Genomic DNA, 16,865 nt, shown 5'->3' with positions numbered 1-16,865 from the left:
TTTCTCTTTGAGTATCTGTGATAACATAGCTCAAGTAATAGGTGGTATACTGTATACTTCAATAATTAGCTATTCAAAGAAATCCGGAATTTAATATATTAAGACTCAAAAAATTATGAGTGGAGACCAATTCCACAAAAAAATCAAGGATCATAACTGTAAAACCCGCCGAATGTTCTGTTTTCATTTGATAGGGGCGCTGGCTTGACATGGCAACAAAATTTACTAGGTAAAATTTGGTAAATAGCAAAAGGTGACCTTTCACATCTGAAGTTTTGATCACAATGCTATACTCTTTTGCATCTGCAGCTTTCACTTTCAAACCATCACTCTCAGCCGCAATGTCACATGCCAAGCTGAAAGGTGGCCCTCTATCGGCCGACAATGAACTTTTGAATTCGAACTTATACTTTTCCCGCCGATCGTCGCCTTTCAGAGTGAGTTTTTTGACAAAGAGTTTAGATTCGCCAATGTCTTCAGGCTCGTAATCCAAAGTGACCTTGAACAGGATTCCAACGTCGTCGAGAGACACAGTTGTTGAGTGGTTGAAACCTGAAACTAGAAAGTGCTAAAATAAGTCACCACCTTGATTTAGAATTGACAAAAGCCAAAGATTTAAAAGTAATATTTTCAATAACAATTTCTGATTTCAAAATGGGTGTCCCGGCCGTTTCCACCATTAAAGAAAGTTAATGACACCATATATGATTTCTGTGGAAACTTACAAATGATAAACGGCCATAAAAAATTGCATATTTGGTCGAAAAATAAGTTTAATAACACAAATTACAGCTGACCTTAACAGAAGTCACAGCAAGTGTTAAACTTCTGAACTGTTTGGTTTGTAACTAATTTGGTAGTAATTACTCATATGCTATTTATTTGATCTTTCCACTTATCTATGCTTGTTTTCCTCATTCAATGATTAGTTATATCAAATTAAATTGCAAATTTGAGCTACGAATGGCAGGCATTTAGTTAATTTAGTGACATAATTTGTGACATAACTAAAACTAAAAATGAGTTGAAGTGAAACAAAAACCGCTGCCTGTGAGTTTGAAAGGTATCTTGATTGATGTATGACCAACAGAAACGGTTTCAAGAACCCAAGGAATACCAAAATTATAAATTTATGACTACCTATTACTCTTCTCAATTATGTCAATTATTGATTTTGGCAAAATTTCTCTTTTCTGTGTAAAAACATATTTTTAGCAAGCGTCAACTTTTTGTTTTTATTTGTAACTTTACTAAAAATATGCAATTATAAACATCAGATTGTTACAAAATTGTTTAAGGTAAATTCAACAAAACAAATCTAAGCTAAATGTTTACCTTAGCTCAGACTAAGGTCAAGTTAAGGTAACTTAACTGTATCTTAACAAAAGTTTAGCTTGACTTCGTTAAGGTAAATTTACCTTAATATTATTTTATTTTTAGTGTGTTGAGTTCTCAGAATGAAGACTTTGATTTCTTTTCGATTACGTCGAGATACGTCGAGCAGTTTTCATACCTTGTGAAAAAAATGACGTTCCAGTAGTAACCGAATAGAAGTTGTCAAACATTTGTTAACAAACCTTAGAGGGCAGCGTACTTGTAGACTAAATGTCTACTGGCATGGATTCAAAAAATCTTTTTTGTATGTCACCCAATCAGTAGGGTTAACAAATTTTAACGCCGATTATTACCGCCCTGATGTTTTTGTCACCCAAATGAGTTGGGGGCATCAAACAAAAATCAATTTGACGATGGTGCTTGCGCGAGCAACCTAAAAAGGGGCTCATTTTGAAAAGATCCTCAAATGAAAAACAACAAAACAGCAGTATGTATCCAGAAAAAAAAGCTCTCTAGCTATGTTATTTCCTCCAATCACAAGTTTTTGTTGTTAGCTAACCTAAGCTGGGAGAACAAAAAAATTGTAACAGAGGTCTACTTCTTGTTGTGAAGAAAAGAAACGGCAGCTCATATTTGATTAATTAAACTGCTAATCTGTTGTGTTGATGACTGAGAAATTTTCTTGGTCTTTCTTGATAAGATCTTACAAGATTTACCATGATACGTTGGTATTTCAAGATCTTGGCAAGATTTTTCAAGTTTTACAAGAAGTGTCAAGATCATGCATGTCTTATCAAGGTGCACCAAGTTTCAGTTCACTGGGTAAGCACAGTTATCCAAAATCCCAATCACAGTTTGCAACTGCTTGCATCGGTTTAATATCACCGCCGTCATTAGTTGAGATATAAATTAAATCAACGACTAAACAGCTGGTGTTCACCCACTTGAATTATGGTAAGAAAATATGGAATTTGTCTGAAGTTATCTCATCAGAAATGTGCTGCAAATTCGCTACTAAAAATATCGTTCTGGGCTCAAATGTGACCCAGAGAGAAGAATGTGACAAATTTTGAACTTTAATCAAACCTAATGTACAGAATTTAATGCAGAATTTAATCAAACCTAATGTACAACTTACGAGGGCTTTGCATCACAAGGAGACTGGTGTGGCCTTCCTTGCCCCAGAAAATGAACTTCAGTTTTCCTGGAATATCTTCAGATTCACCCTTGCGTCCAGATATTGTGAGCTGAAAAAATCGTAGTTGATAGACATTTTTCCTTTTTTCACTTTGCAATATAGTACCAAATGAGGGGGATGAGATTCAGAGCGCTGTTAAATTTGCGCATCTGATCAAGGATTAACCGTTTAGTCTCACAAAATTTTTAGTCACTCACAATTGCACCCAGCTATCATTTGCTTAATTTAGTTTTTATTTTGCGATAATGTCTGGCTGTTTGATGTCCAGTGTTAGGGCGTGAATACATTAAGAAAAGAAAAAGAGGCAATTTCAACGCAAGTTGCAATTGTTGACAAACTAGAAAAGAAAACATACAAAACGACTAAGAGGCTATCACAAAAACATGATAGGAGGTTTTGCTGCTGGATAGCTAACCATTATAAATTACAGCTACTAACCATGGATGAGTTTTATCGGTGAAACAATCCCAGACAAAACAGTCCCGGTCAATGCACTCTATTTACAGATTAAAAAGAAAGTACTAAAAGTGTTCTTTCAAAAATGTGCGTGAAAATTATCTAACTACAAGTGAATTGAAAAAAGAGGAGTCGAAGTACTGTTTCAGTAAAAAAGCCTGCGTGAAAGAGTAATGCAGTATGATGCAGAATAATCCAATTTTTGGAACCATTGTATCCGTAGACTTCTGAAGATATTCAGATATGCAGTTGCTGTGACATTATTTTGTAGCGCTTTACCCTGAGCTTTCAATCCGTTGCTCCAAATTGCCGTACTTTTATTTTCGTCAATTTTGCCCACACTGAGACCCCACGCCGAAATGCTCCTTAACAAACTATCTCAGGCCAATAAAATTATCTCCAATGAAGCTATCCGATGCCAAAATTTTAACTGCGACTAGACTTTCTTGAAATTTCTTGCAAAAGTTATCTTGTTCTGTTAACAGATTTTTTCGCATTATTTCACCCAATTGTTGAGAACTCGTAGTTAGGTAGTCATATTATGAACAAGCGTCCCTACCAAATAAAGAGGACAATTTGGTATATTTTACCTCGTTCTATGTCAATCCAAAGTCTTCGATCACACCCAATGAACGAGGAGAATGAAAAACAGAACAAGATATGATATCCCAGGTAGAGACCAAATGTTAAAATTGTAAGAATTGGCAAGTTTCTTGTAAAAGAAGGTTAACTTGTAAGAACTTGCAAGTAGAACGGTTATTTTGTGCGAACTTGAAAGTCGAATGGCTAATTTGTAAGTTTCTTCCGATTTAATTCCGGTTGAGCTGAACTCTTATTGGTTAATTCAATTTAACATTCTGTCATTTATCGTAGAAAACGCGTGGCAGTTAGTTGCTCATGTTGGATAGCACAATACAATCCAACCAACGTTGAAAAAACGGTTACTTTTGAAATTTGTTTACTCATAAAGTCATTTTGCAATTCTTTTTAATAAATAGTAGATCTTAATTAGCTTCTTCTCAATTACTTTTTGTGGAATTTTCCTGAAATTTGATACCCCTTTTCGAGTTCGATTGAAGTTTCATCTTCATATGTCAGCATTTTTCTCTAAATAATTTATTCGACCTTCATTTTTTCATCCCATTTTTTATTCTATGATTTCAATTCACATTTTTCCAGATTTTATATTTTTGTTTCGAATATCTTTTTCCATTCATATCTTGCGACGTGTTACTGTTGTTTGCTACAGTATGGGCAGAATGATTATCTCGTATGAAAATATGTTTTAACTCAAAGAAACCTTGTGAGTCGAGTGTTTATCTTTGAAGAGCCTTGTAAGTGGAATGGTTAACGTGTAAGAACTTCTAAGTTGAATTGTTAACTTGTAAGAACTTGCAATTTTTTGGAAGGAAAACATGTCATACGTCGCCTTGTAAGAAACTTGCAAGTTCCTACAAGTTAACCATTCGAATTCGACCCGGTATTTCAATTCCAGATGGCAGAATCTGTGGAGAGAACAAACAGTGTTTTCTGTCGAAATGGAGAATTGAACAACATTGGATGTAACCGACGTTAAAATTGAAACTATTGTTCAGACTTTTTGATTTAATAATCCAAATCATTTCCTATAATTGACTTGACTGTCTTGGTTTTCGGAGACAAATCCGCTGTGTACTCCCAAGCTGGGTGCGATGAATATGTTCAGTTCATTCGTGAGCATCAACCTAGCTACCAATCATGGCAATATTTGCAGTTGCTGCACTTTTAGACGAAGAATACATGCTTAATTTACATTTCCGAGCCAACAATTAGACAATGATATCAATATTTATTGTACTAGAGTAGCTCGAGGTCTGATGACAACATTCTAGGTCTCTAGCCCCCGGTTGGGATCTCGAGTAGTAATGATAATAATAATACTTCTGATTTCTGCGTAATCCCAGCGGAACAGCATTAGTCCACAGTGGCATGTTCTCAGCTGCCTTTTTTCTTATCATGCCCCACATTTCAATCCATTCTACATCTCATTGGTCTACTCAAAACATTTTCCAAACCAAAACATGCTATTAAGGGTTACCAATATGCTACCCGAACTTGAGTCTCAGAGCATTTCAGCGCTGAACCAGCACATTTCGAGAGTAAAAACCTAATTCAGTTCTCAAACCCTGGAAAGGCTTCTGATCAGACCGTACAGACTCTGGAAAGAGCTCTCTTCAGAAGTCCAGACCATACCACAAAATTATCCAGACCCTAGACCCCACTCTGATCAGACTATCCAGACTCTGGGCGGGGATCTGATCAGACTGTCCAGATCGCAAGTAGTGCCCTGATCTGACCGTGCAGACTCTGGATGGGGTCCTGATCAGACTATCCAGACCGTAGACAGTGATGCCAGACTCTGTGGAGTGGTTGCGCTTTACCCCAGTGCGCGACCCAAGTCCGTCTGATCAGGGCTGGCTTGGGTCGGGCACCTCATCCTGGGATTGTATCTCCAGAACATTTTAAGTTTCTTTATGAGCAGTTTTTCTTCATTATGATTATATTGAGGTCATAGAGTTCGCCCAGGCCAAACTTTTCCTGTATAGTCTAAAAATTACTCATACACCAAAATTAAGTATGAGCAGAGTAATGTCATGCATTTGCAGCTAATATAAATAGGTCAAGGAAACTAAACTAACAGTCCAATTTCGTTTGGGTTTCCTAATTACTCTCTCCTCAATCCGTTCAAACAATATCCGTTCTGGCAACTTATTCCTCTGCAGCCCAGACAACCAATCACCACACGTGAACACCTGTTGTATACATGTCTGGGGACAGTACACTATGACGTCATCAATGAAGATCTCCTCTTCACCTGAAGGGTCTTTTAGCCCGATTCCAAGTTGGGTTAAGGGACTGGGGGTGGGGGATGTTAGGGTATGATCGATTGGTTTGATTCCGGGTGGAGGTGTGAAGTTTCCTTTCATGAAGAGTTTGGATGATGAAACTTCCATGTATCCACCATCTACAAACAATTGGCTATAGTGTTGATGTAACCGTTTATTTACAAACTTTTCAGCCAAAACTTGTCAACGATAAAAAAAATGTGTGGATTTGATTAAAAACTGGCACATTTTTCTATACTTTACGAAAAATTTTATATGTCTAGTGGGGGGGGGGGGGGCAAAATTAAGCATAAGCGCATCACAATTAAATTCGAGCTAAAGTCTTTTCACAGTCTTTAAGCAGCATATCTTGTTCGAGCTTGGTCCTTTCGTATATCGAGGAACCCACATTTTGGGATTATTGACAGTCTGTTTTCATGTATTTATGTGAATTTATGAAGAAGCATGCATGGACTACGTTATATACACCAGCAAACTTTAAAAGCCAACTTCAGTTTTTTGAGCTTGGTTTGACTATTTTAGGTCGAGCAAAATTCCAGCATCATTTTTCGGTTGAGCAAAATTCCAGCCTTACCTTTCGGTTGAGCGAAAATCCTATGTCAGGTTCTGGGTCGAGCTAGTGCCAATCTTTACGTTTTGGTCCGAGTTAAACTCCTGCATGAAGTTTTTGGGTCGAACTATTCTAACTATTCACTCTCGAGTCGAAATGATTTCTTTCCATAAACTAGTTATCTCGAGCATGGTCGTTTGACAAAGCGAAACTAACCCTGGATATTGACAACTTGACTACCTTCAAATGGGTCTTACAGAAAGGTTCTCGTTGAACTTTACAGTCCATTAAATGTAATAGTGTTTTTAATGTCCCTTTCTTTTAAATTATTTCGGTCAATGGTTCGCTCTGTAGCCTTTTTAACAACTCATTTTCCCCACGCAATGCAAAGTTTAGTAATTTTTGCGAATTATTAAACATTACAAGCCAGTGCCACTGATAAAAATAATTGATCAATTGGTCCAATTTTCTCCTTTAATTCCACGACACGTTTCTTACTCTCAACATGTAATAACGGCTTTACAATGAGGGATATGACCACAAAGGAATGGTTATTCTAATTGGTAATTATACAACAAGGTCTTTGTCACCTGAATTACACAAATTGGCACAATAATTGGCACTGACTTGTAATGATCTTTCCATTACAAGGTCACCGGAAAGATTTGTAATTGTCACCGAATTCCACAAATTGGCGCTGGCTTGTAATGATCTTTATCTGACTGCTTGTATTTCGCTCCTTTTTGAGTCAATTGATAATTCCGACACCCAGTTTGATTTTTCTTGGGAGCGATATCCAAGAACCATATTTGGTTTCAAATAGGCCACCAAAAAGTTTTTATGATTGCCAATATTTCCATATATGATTCTTATATGGTTTCCAAGAATCCGGTGAGCACATTTGTGCGTTCTTTCAACACCCATACATCACTTATAACAGTCTCCGCTTTAACCACTTTACGCGACCTATGTCATATTGGTATCATACATGGTTCTGACATGGTCCATACAAGATCCTTACATGACCCACTCGAAGGTTTAATGTAATTACAGCCATCGAAGGTATTGTTCTCCGTATTTTTTTAAAAAAAATTTTAACTTTGATTCCTATGGTCTTACATGGCACCATGAATATGAATGGTCTTGGATATGTTTTCCGAAATACCATGAACTATTTTTCAATGTTTTTTTTTCTCGATGAGTTTTTCTCCACGCAGAGTTCAATGCTTGTTTTTGTTTTAGAAAATTTTCGAGCAAAATTGATTTTTTCATGGTCAGCTGTATGATTTCCAAATTACCACAAACTTCATAAATGGCTTTGATATGGTTGCTAAGAAAAGTTTATGGTGGTCAACCAAGTCAATGAATAATTACACTAACCCTCCCCATATGATTCCTCTCCGTAGAGTATGACAAATAAACAACTGCATCGCTTCTCAGAGGATGTTTCCTTGTCATGGTTGTTTCTTACTGTGATCACGAATCTGTTTTCAGTCAAACTGTCCCCATCTCTCATGTCCCCACCCAACACGTCTTCAAAACCTGTCGGCCTGAAAAATTGAATGATGTTTGTTGTCATAACAGAACTATTACAACCATATGAGAGGTGGCAACCAGGCATAATTCTTGAAATCACCCAATTTAAATCCCTCAATTGATCAAATTTCACGTCTCATTAGAGTACCGCTTGAAAAGAAGAGATAATCATCGCTGTTAAGAATTATCTGATTAAGGATTAGACTGATTAAGGATTAGACGTTATATTTCACAACAATTTTAGTCAACCACGATTGCCACTCTTCTCGACTCACCCAAAGAGAGGGGAGTTGAACAAATTGCCCGAGTTGACGAAAAAAGAAAGCAATTGATGAAATTAAAGAACAGGAGAGGGACGCTAAACTCAATTAATGGTCTGTTGATTTAAATTAGAACCATGTCAGGAATGATCAGAGTTGATCAGAGTCAAGTAATGGCGGATAGAAAACTTGCACGTGCGCGGTTAGCTCCTAAAAAAATCTGCAACTCAAAAAGAGAAAGTTACCAAAGATTACCTGTGTTTTTGCGACCTGTTTGTTACTTTAGCTGACTGGAAGTGTTTTTGGGTCTATTGGGGCAAGATGAAGAATGGCAGTCCCCCGGTGAGATTGTTCCTATTTTGATAGTAATTGGTTGCTCGTGCGATTGATTTTTTTCCGGTAACGTCCCCCTCCCCACGTTTTTGTTATTCATTGAGAAGAAAACAACAATATTTATAGTTACTTCAGTTTTCGATATTGAAATTTATTCAGCAGTCGGCAGCCCAAAGATAAGACCAGATTTGAAAGAAGCTTCTCCTCTTATCAGCAGTGACTTTTTTTTATTTGGAAAATAGAAACGAGGAATGGGAAAGAGAAAAGGAAATAAAATAAAAACTTCCTAAGTTCAAAACAATGAATGTACAACAGATAGTTCTAGCTTTGTTGAAAACAATGTGTTATCAGACACTTTAAGTAACGGAAACCAATCCTCTGGATTAACACAGTCAATGAGCAACTTGACAGTTGATGACTCTGACCCCCGTTTTCAAGTTCCTGTTGATACAGTGCTGTTTCATCCTGAGAGAGATATCAAGCTGTTTAAAATAACTGTGAAAAGCCACAAAAACAACAAAAGTAAAATCAGTTACACAAGTTGGGGACCACAATTGGATGAATGGGTGTGCTCACGATACATTTGGGCATACGCTCAATTTAGTTCCTTACTGTCAAACACCAAAAAGATTCCACGTGACATAGCAGCCTGCATTGACGAAATAGTTTTCACTGACGAAACAGAAAGAAAATAAAGTAGCACAGAGGTCAGTCCTGGTTCACCAAACATGAATCCTATTGGACTGCCAGACTTGGCAACAATTTGTAAGAATCAGAATTCAACACTACGGTACATACCGGTCAAACTTCGACTCAGTTGGTCTGATCTGATGTTCCCACCAAAACTATCGAGGGATGTATCTCACAGCCAAACTGCACAGAAAACCGGAAGAAGCTACTTGCCATTAGTAAAAGCCTATTACGAGCATCTAATAGAGATGGAAAGAAACACAAACAAAATCAGGAAAACCTATTGTCAAAACGGTTTGTGCGCTAAAAAGCGGGAGATTACGCCTGACTTTGGTATGAAGCTGCAGCAATGAAGCAATCAAAAAACGGTTAATGAAACCAAAGAAGCACATGCAGCTCGTGCTATGGCGCTGTACTTGCAAGGCCAATTCGGGAGAGCAGCAAAAATTCTGTCCCCTGATGGAATAGTGCCAGATAGTATCCAAACATTGAGAGAGCTTAAAACTCTACACCCTCCGAAATTACAGCTCTCAAGCTCATCAGTTGGATGAGCCAACTTTTTTTGGCTTTCCCCAAATAGAAGCGTTCCCCATTTTCTCAGCTGCTGGTCCATCCAAAATAAACCCAGAACACATTTTGCACGCAGTTAATTCTGCTGCCTCTAATATATCTTAACATCCTATTACAAGCATAACAAAGCTAGTGAATTTGGCCGGCAGAGGTCAGCTCCCTGTGTCAGTGGCACCAGTTTTCTGCAGTGCTTTTTTAACTGCTTTAAAGAAATTAAAAGGTCCTGAACGTCCGATAGCTGTGGGCGAGGACTTGCGACGTTTGGTTGCAAAATGCATAGCCAAACAAACACAAACAGAGTCAACCGAACTGTTCTAATCTAAACAACTTGGTGTAGGAATCAAGGGTGGACGTGAAAGTATCATACACGCGACCAAAATTACATTTGTGAAAATGCAGCTTTCACAGTATGCAGGAATATACAGATCGATTTTAAAAACGCCTTCAATTAAGCGAAGTTAAACTCTAATTGCAGCTGTTATATTAATGCCGAGTGTTGCATCATTTGCCATTTTTTACTACTCACAGCACAGTCATCTTTATTATTTTAACAAATCTGTAACAAGTCAATATGGAGTGCAACAAAGAGATCCCTTGGGTCCTCTGTTGTCCCCCTAAACTTGTGCCCTATAATAGAAGAGATTAAATCGAAAATACCTAATCTTACCCAGCACTGCTGGTACCTTGACGATGATATTATTGCTGGAACAAAACCCGAACTGAAGCAGGATTTAGATATATTGACTGTCTCGGGCAAAACTTGCGGCCTAGAACTCAGAAGAGACACATGTGAGGTCTGGTCAGAAGGAGATCTGAACACGATCGATAGCAGAATTAAAAGAAACAGTAGAGAGGGACTTGAAACACTGGGTGCTGCTGTTGGATCCCCCCGATTGGTTGCTTCCTCGATACAGAAGCGTGTTCAAAAGTTCGAAAAGTTACTGGAGAACCTTGAGTACATAAATCACCCACAGTGTGCTCTTGGCATTCTACGTAGTTGTCTGGGTGCACCAAAAATGGTGTATTCACTGCGCTGCAATACACCATCAGAGGAGGCTGTTCATATTTTTGAGGAATTTGACTGGCTTCAAAGGACAACTTTTGAGAATATACGGGGAACAGTTTTTTCCAATGAATCATGGCATGAAGCATGTGTGCCTATCAATAAGTCTGGAATTGGAATCCCACGAGCATCTGATCAGATAAAGCAACTTATTTTGGTTCCATATCGCAGTCTGCTACGTTACAGCTTATACAGTTGAGCATATAACTGGCCAAAGTCCGACAGCAGATCAATCTTTTACCAAATTGATTGATGAATTAAATGGTTTGTCAATATCGCAGCTCAATCAAAGCAAAATACAGGAAGTCCTCGGCAAAGTTGCTCTCAATAAATTAATTTGAAATCAAACTTCCGAAAGAGAAAAAGATCGTTTTTTGTCAATCTCTGCCTCAATCAGGAGCATGGTTATCGACAGCTCCCATACCGGCTCTCCGCCTCCATCTCTCGCCAAACGAGTTTCCTGCAGCTGTGAAGTACCGACTGGGCGCTCCCATATATGAAAAAGAAAGGAAGTGTCACTATTGTAAAACATGATTTTTGGATACACTGGTTGATCATGCTGTTGCATGTCATGGACGGGGCGATATGCTTTCGCGACATGACCGCCTAAGAGACAAAATTTTTCCCGCTTGCAGCGCTGCCAACCTGTCACCAGTTTGCGAGCAGAGAAACCTGATACCAGAGACAAATTCTTGACCTGGAGATGTTTATTTACCTTGTTGGTCTGCTGGGCATCCGGCAGCTCTGGATATAACCATTACCTCCCCAATGCAACCAAGTATTATTTCAAATGCGGCCAGTAAGTCTGGTTTTGCCCTGAGAGCTGCAAAAGACAGGAAGTTGGAGCAATATTATCAACAATGTCCCAACATAGGTGTTCCATTTATTCCCGTGGCTTTTGAATCATTTGGAGGACTCTCTGAATTGGTCAAAGAGACATTGAACCGAATAGTTCTGCTCACTGACAACAGAACCTTGTACCTAGCTGGTTTGTCAGTTGCTTTCAGCAGCCTTGCGCAATCGGTTGCAATCACACTAATGCGAGGAGATGGTATAATGTTGATAGCAAAAAGGGTAGAACTGTGAGCCAGCTGCAAGCAAAAGCAGCCTCCTTAATGTCTCATGACCTTCGATTGTGTGGGTTTCAGTATCCCAATTGCAAACCAAATAGCGTTGGTTCCACTCTCTTAGTTGAAAACCCGATTGTGTGGGTTTTACTATTCCAAATGGAAACACGATTGATTAAATTTATTTAATTATGAGGTTCTATTCTTACCTGACCAAAGTGGGGAGAATAGAAACATATATTTCATATCTAGAAAACTGAAATGAACTGCTGAAAATTGATTTATTAAACTGTTGATGTGCTGTTTTATAAACCTAGTCATGGTAACCAAGTTAATTTTTAATTCAATTCAGAAAAAAATTGAACTAAGTTATATATTTGTTCTATTTTGAAAAAAACTAAGGTTTACTTAATTCAATAGTGATTCCTCGAAAAAAGTTCAAAAAATTGGGGGAATCGAAGATCTATTAGTCCATTTAATTCTCTATTTTTAAGGGTATCAGACTAACCTACCCAATATCAGACTGCCCAACTAGCCGAAAAGCCAAGAAAAACCGCATGTTAAGCCCAATAACCTATATTTTAGAAAAGTGATCTTCAAAAGGTCATATCATTATACCAAGATGACTAAAAATACTTAAATGTCAAGTCGTCTGGAAAGATGATTACAAATCCCGATATTTAAAAGAACAAAATAACACAAACAAATTTTCAAATTTTTGCGTAAAATTTAGCTGCATATTTTATCATGATCTACTACTACAGAGCACCGCGGTCGTCAACCTTGCTTAATTTTGGATAATTTCCCAGAAATGCTATCTGGACTACTTGGGCGCCATTTTTTCTAACCTGAGGACACAACTGGTGCTCCCATCTTCTCTGTCGGTTGACAACCACCGCCCACACATGAATTCATACACCCTCCGGGGTTCGTCCAGTTGGTCCAAGATGACCTTGTCCACGTACCACTCTGGTCGGTCACCCCTTCCGTCGTGACTGAGTCGCAACTGGTGTATGAAGCCTCCCAGAAATGGAGTGTGGATTGTGAACTCAGCTATAGCTCCTACAATGTTGACAGGCGTGAGAAAAATAAGTAAAATGTGGACACGCTGTGTTGTTTTCCTCAATTAATGATGCATTATTATTGCAGGGAAACCAAATCGAACTAAGTAACGTTAATTTTCCTCGTTTGGGGTCAGATAAACTACGCGTTTGATAAACTATCGAGTGCTTCTTCGATCCAATAAAAGTGACCTCAAATCTCATTTCAAAGGTATTCTGTCAGAACCATCCTAGTATAATTGTAGTTAAAATCCATTAGCTGGAACTATTAATTCTTCTAAACAAAGATGCTCAGACCCATCCAAGATCAGATTTGGCTCCATATTTCAGGACTGCAAATTCTTACTATAATTAATACAAGGAGGCTCGGTAATGTGCGTACGCACATAATGTTCCGACCCCACTCATCCACATTCTTGACATAATTGGCTACCAAATGATGAAGAGATAGAAATCTCTCAAAAACAAGCATACCGTTCAATAAACAACCAATGGAATACAATAATGCCACGCTAGAGGGCCGATGAAAGTTGTTGATAATAGGACTATTAGGAAAAACATTAATAAAAATCTAACAACAAAAACTTTACGACCAAAACTTGATGTCTACAATAAAAAAAATCAGAACAAAATGATACTCGCATCAGATAAAACCTAAATAAAAGAATTTCAGCTATACTTCATTAGAAAAGATATGGGACCATTCCTCAATGCGACTGGATAACAGGTTGACAAACAAGAGCAAAGAGGTGCGAAGTTCAAAAATACCTTTCTATTTTTGAAAACAATTAATATCACAAATATTAATGTAATCAGATATAAAAGGAAATCACTAAAATGTTCATATATATCTCCATAGAAAACAATTGAGACACGTCATCACCAGTGTTCAATTGCGCAAAGTTTCAAAGCCAATGGGATCTACAATTAATGTTACAAATTAAAAAGAAAACAAAAATCCCTTAAATTATACAAATCTATAAAATCCTTATTTTTAATTTTATGAAATCCCGTAGTAGCAGTATTAAAAAGGCCGAGAAGCAAATGTTTGAAGCTAAAACCGTTCGAATGATTAAATTATAGCTCACTGGAAACGGTTTGTGACTGTTTTTACTGAGCTACAAGCCGATCGAAAAACTATTTAAAAAAAAGGCAAAGCTCAAAAACCCAAAAAAGTTTTTGAGAACAAATGTTTTTAAAACTCAGTTAAGAGTTCAACAGAAAGCGATGGATTAAAATGCAACACCTCAGGAAGCCAATATAACTTCTTAATAATCAGACTAAGTCACGACCCCACAAAAAAAAACAAATATAAAAAGAAGCCAAACTTCAAACAAATTTACGACATCACACTGTCTAAGGCACTATAATTATAAGCGGTTACCTGCAAGAAGAATAAATCATCATTTTGTCCTTGTCTTCCTTATAGAGGGACTACGTAGACGTGCCAAAAAGAGAAAAACAAAAAACTGACATTTAAGAAATTTCGAAAAGTCTTTATGAAGCAAAATGGTCGAAGAAATCAGTCACAACGTAAAACCAAGAGCAAAAAACGCTTGAATAAACAAAAGTAAATAAAAGTTTTGCAGATGGGGACGAATTATGGAGATTGAGTCACATAGTGACGAAAAAAATGTACAAAGGAGACAGTTGAAAAAAATTTTTTAAAAGTCATTAAAACAAAAAGCTATGAACTGAACTCTTTAACTAATTTAAGTTACGTCCTGATGAAGCAATTGAGACCTATCTTTATCAGTTATATGACGTACAACAGCAAAAACAAGGAAAAACAGAGGCAAAAACAAAAAAATCATCAAATCAGATAACTGTGTCTCGGCCAAAAAGCATAAAATATTCAACAAAAACAATTAACCAATACAGATACGCCTTTTTTCAACGCAGTACATTTTCTCCACTATGCTTTTCTGCGCTTAAAATTGTTAATAATGTGACAATTTGGCAAGGAAACAGAATGAACTCATAAAGTACGCAATTAATTTCAAAAATAAAAAAAAAATTGAAAACGCATAGTATCAAAACAAAGAAATCATTAGTTGAAAATAAAACCATTATCGACTTTAATTTATGGCTCACACGAAACCAGTTTTTTTCTGTTTTTGCTGAGACTGTACTGTAAGTTGAGAGAAATAAGAGTAAATATTGAAAGTTTCAAAAAATCACCGATATTTTCTTAAAACAAATAAATTCAAAGTCATAACAGACATTAGGTAACAACTGAAAGAATTGTTTAGGTTCATTTATACCTTCTGAAAAACTAACTGGATCTTTGATTGGAGATACTAAGTCATTGGGCTACAAACAGTATAACAAATAAACCAAAACTCAAGAAGTCCATAATATTTTTACGAAAACCTTTGGTCAGAGCCATAAAAACCATGAGCTTAACTCTGAAGCCCGAATATAATGCCGTTGGGTCGCGTTTATTGTAAAAAGTATCTGTCGTTAATTGAAAATTGGTCTGAAATTCTTGTCCGTATTTAACATAAAAAACATTTACTTAGCGGAAATATTTTGAAAAAAAGGTCGCGCCCCATTGAAATCTAATTTTTTTATCGTAAGGATCCATGGTGAGATCAAGATCAGCCCAGATAATCCCGACAGGAGTAACACTAGCTCTTTTTTGAGGTTAAGAAGAATATGACCGCAGTTTTAAGGTATATACTTCCCTCAAATTTAAAGCAAGTGGGCTAAAATAGCAATAATTAACCAAAAAATTAGCAAAAATTTTAACCAAAAAACTCAGATCAAACAATTGAGCAACCCTCTTCTATCGTTAGACATAAAGTCAATAAGACTACAGTTAAAAATATTAACATATTTCATCGAAATTGGCAAAAATTTGGTCGAAAATACCGAAAATGTGAATAAATATAGCTCGTTACGTCTAATATTCACAAAATTTTAAACCTCGATAACTCCCTATAAAAAGCAAAAATTGAAAAAATCTTTTAAATCCATATTCTACGTTGGACGGGCTTTCTAACGATGCCACTCACAACTCTCTACGATGATTATATCGATCGGCCAAAATTGACTGAACAAAAAAAACCCATTTGCATATATAGTTCCTCCCCCACTGAAGTGGGTCGGAACAATAATACGATCATAAGGGTTTTGTGCGAGGTTATGTACAGATGATGTTAGATCTTTATAAAACTCCACTAAAGTTAATTAATTATTGTTAATATTAATAACTGTGGTTTCAGCGTGATTACTGAGGAACAGCAATAGGCCTCGGCTGGCCTTTTTCTAATTATTCCCTAAATTTCATACTGATCTTTTCATCAGCAGCAGTGCTTTCTTGAACTTCTTGATTTTAAAATCAAAATATTCATACAATGTATAAAAAGTCTTAAAACTATGAGTATTGGCCTTAAATAATCTCAAATTTCAATTGTTAACTATTTAAATTTTGCAAAGGTTTATTTGCAAAACAATTATACTGGATCTCGGATTACCATGCTCGAAACATGCTCCATCGTTAGGTAACAAGATCTCGTCCGAAGTAGAGAGCTTTCCACACAAGGATATATACGCATTAGCTGAAGTCCCGTTGTCCCCTCCCTTTCCAGTAAAGATCGTAACCAGGAACCGGTTGTTCCTCAGACAGTCCAGAGGGTTCGTCGAAACCCGGAGGTCAGTTGGATTCCCAAATTGGGATATCCAGTTTGAGCATCCTGCGTAGTACACAATGTTGGGTTTGGAACCGATTTTGATCGCGAGCCGTTCTAAGTACCAGTCGGTGGCTGTTGGGTCGTCTTCGAGGAGTTTGACTCGGACCTTGATGACGTCATCAAGTTCTCGTGCTTGCACAGTGAAGATGTCCGTTTTGGATCTCTG

General features: G+C 37.2%; 1 protein-coding gene across 2 annotated transcripts in view; it reads right to left on the bottom strand.

The window, feature by feature from the left end:
- LOC142352031 (lipoxygenase homology domain-containing protein 1-like) overlaps window positions 1–16,865 on the bottom strand; it is a 63,788-nt gene that overhangs the window by 31,270 nt on the left and 15,653 nt on the right. Inside the window, exons 7-12 of one of the 2 annotated variants that reach the window (XM_075404372.1) lie at window positions 16,484–16,862; window positions 12,792–13,005; window positions 7,805–7,974; window positions 5,668–5,993; window positions 2,474–2,582; window positions 259–558 (exon numbers count right to left, since the gene is read on the bottom strand). In XM_075404372.1, the coding sequence (XP_075260487.1) occupies window positions 259–558; window positions 2,474–2,582; window positions 5,668–5,993; window positions 7,805–7,974; window positions 12,792–13,005; window positions 16,484–16,862 (1,498 nt within the window). The remainder of the gene's footprint in view (window positions 1–258; window positions 559–2,473; window positions 2,583–5,667; window positions 5,994–7,804; window positions 7,975–12,791; window positions 13,006–16,483; window positions 16,863–16,865) is intronic. The other variant, XM_075404373.1, reaches the window with a different exon arrangement.

This window comes from Convolutriloba macropyga, chromosome 13, assembly GCF_964194025.1.
Source record: "Convolutriloba macropyga chromosome 13, txConMacr16.3, whole genome shotgun sequence".
Taxonomy (NCBI): Eukaryota; Metazoa; Xenacoelomorpha; order Acoela; family Convolutidae; genus Convolutriloba; species Convolutriloba macropyga.
Note: the sequence above shows the minus strand (reverse complement) of the source record. Positions and strands in the feature narration are given on the sequence as shown.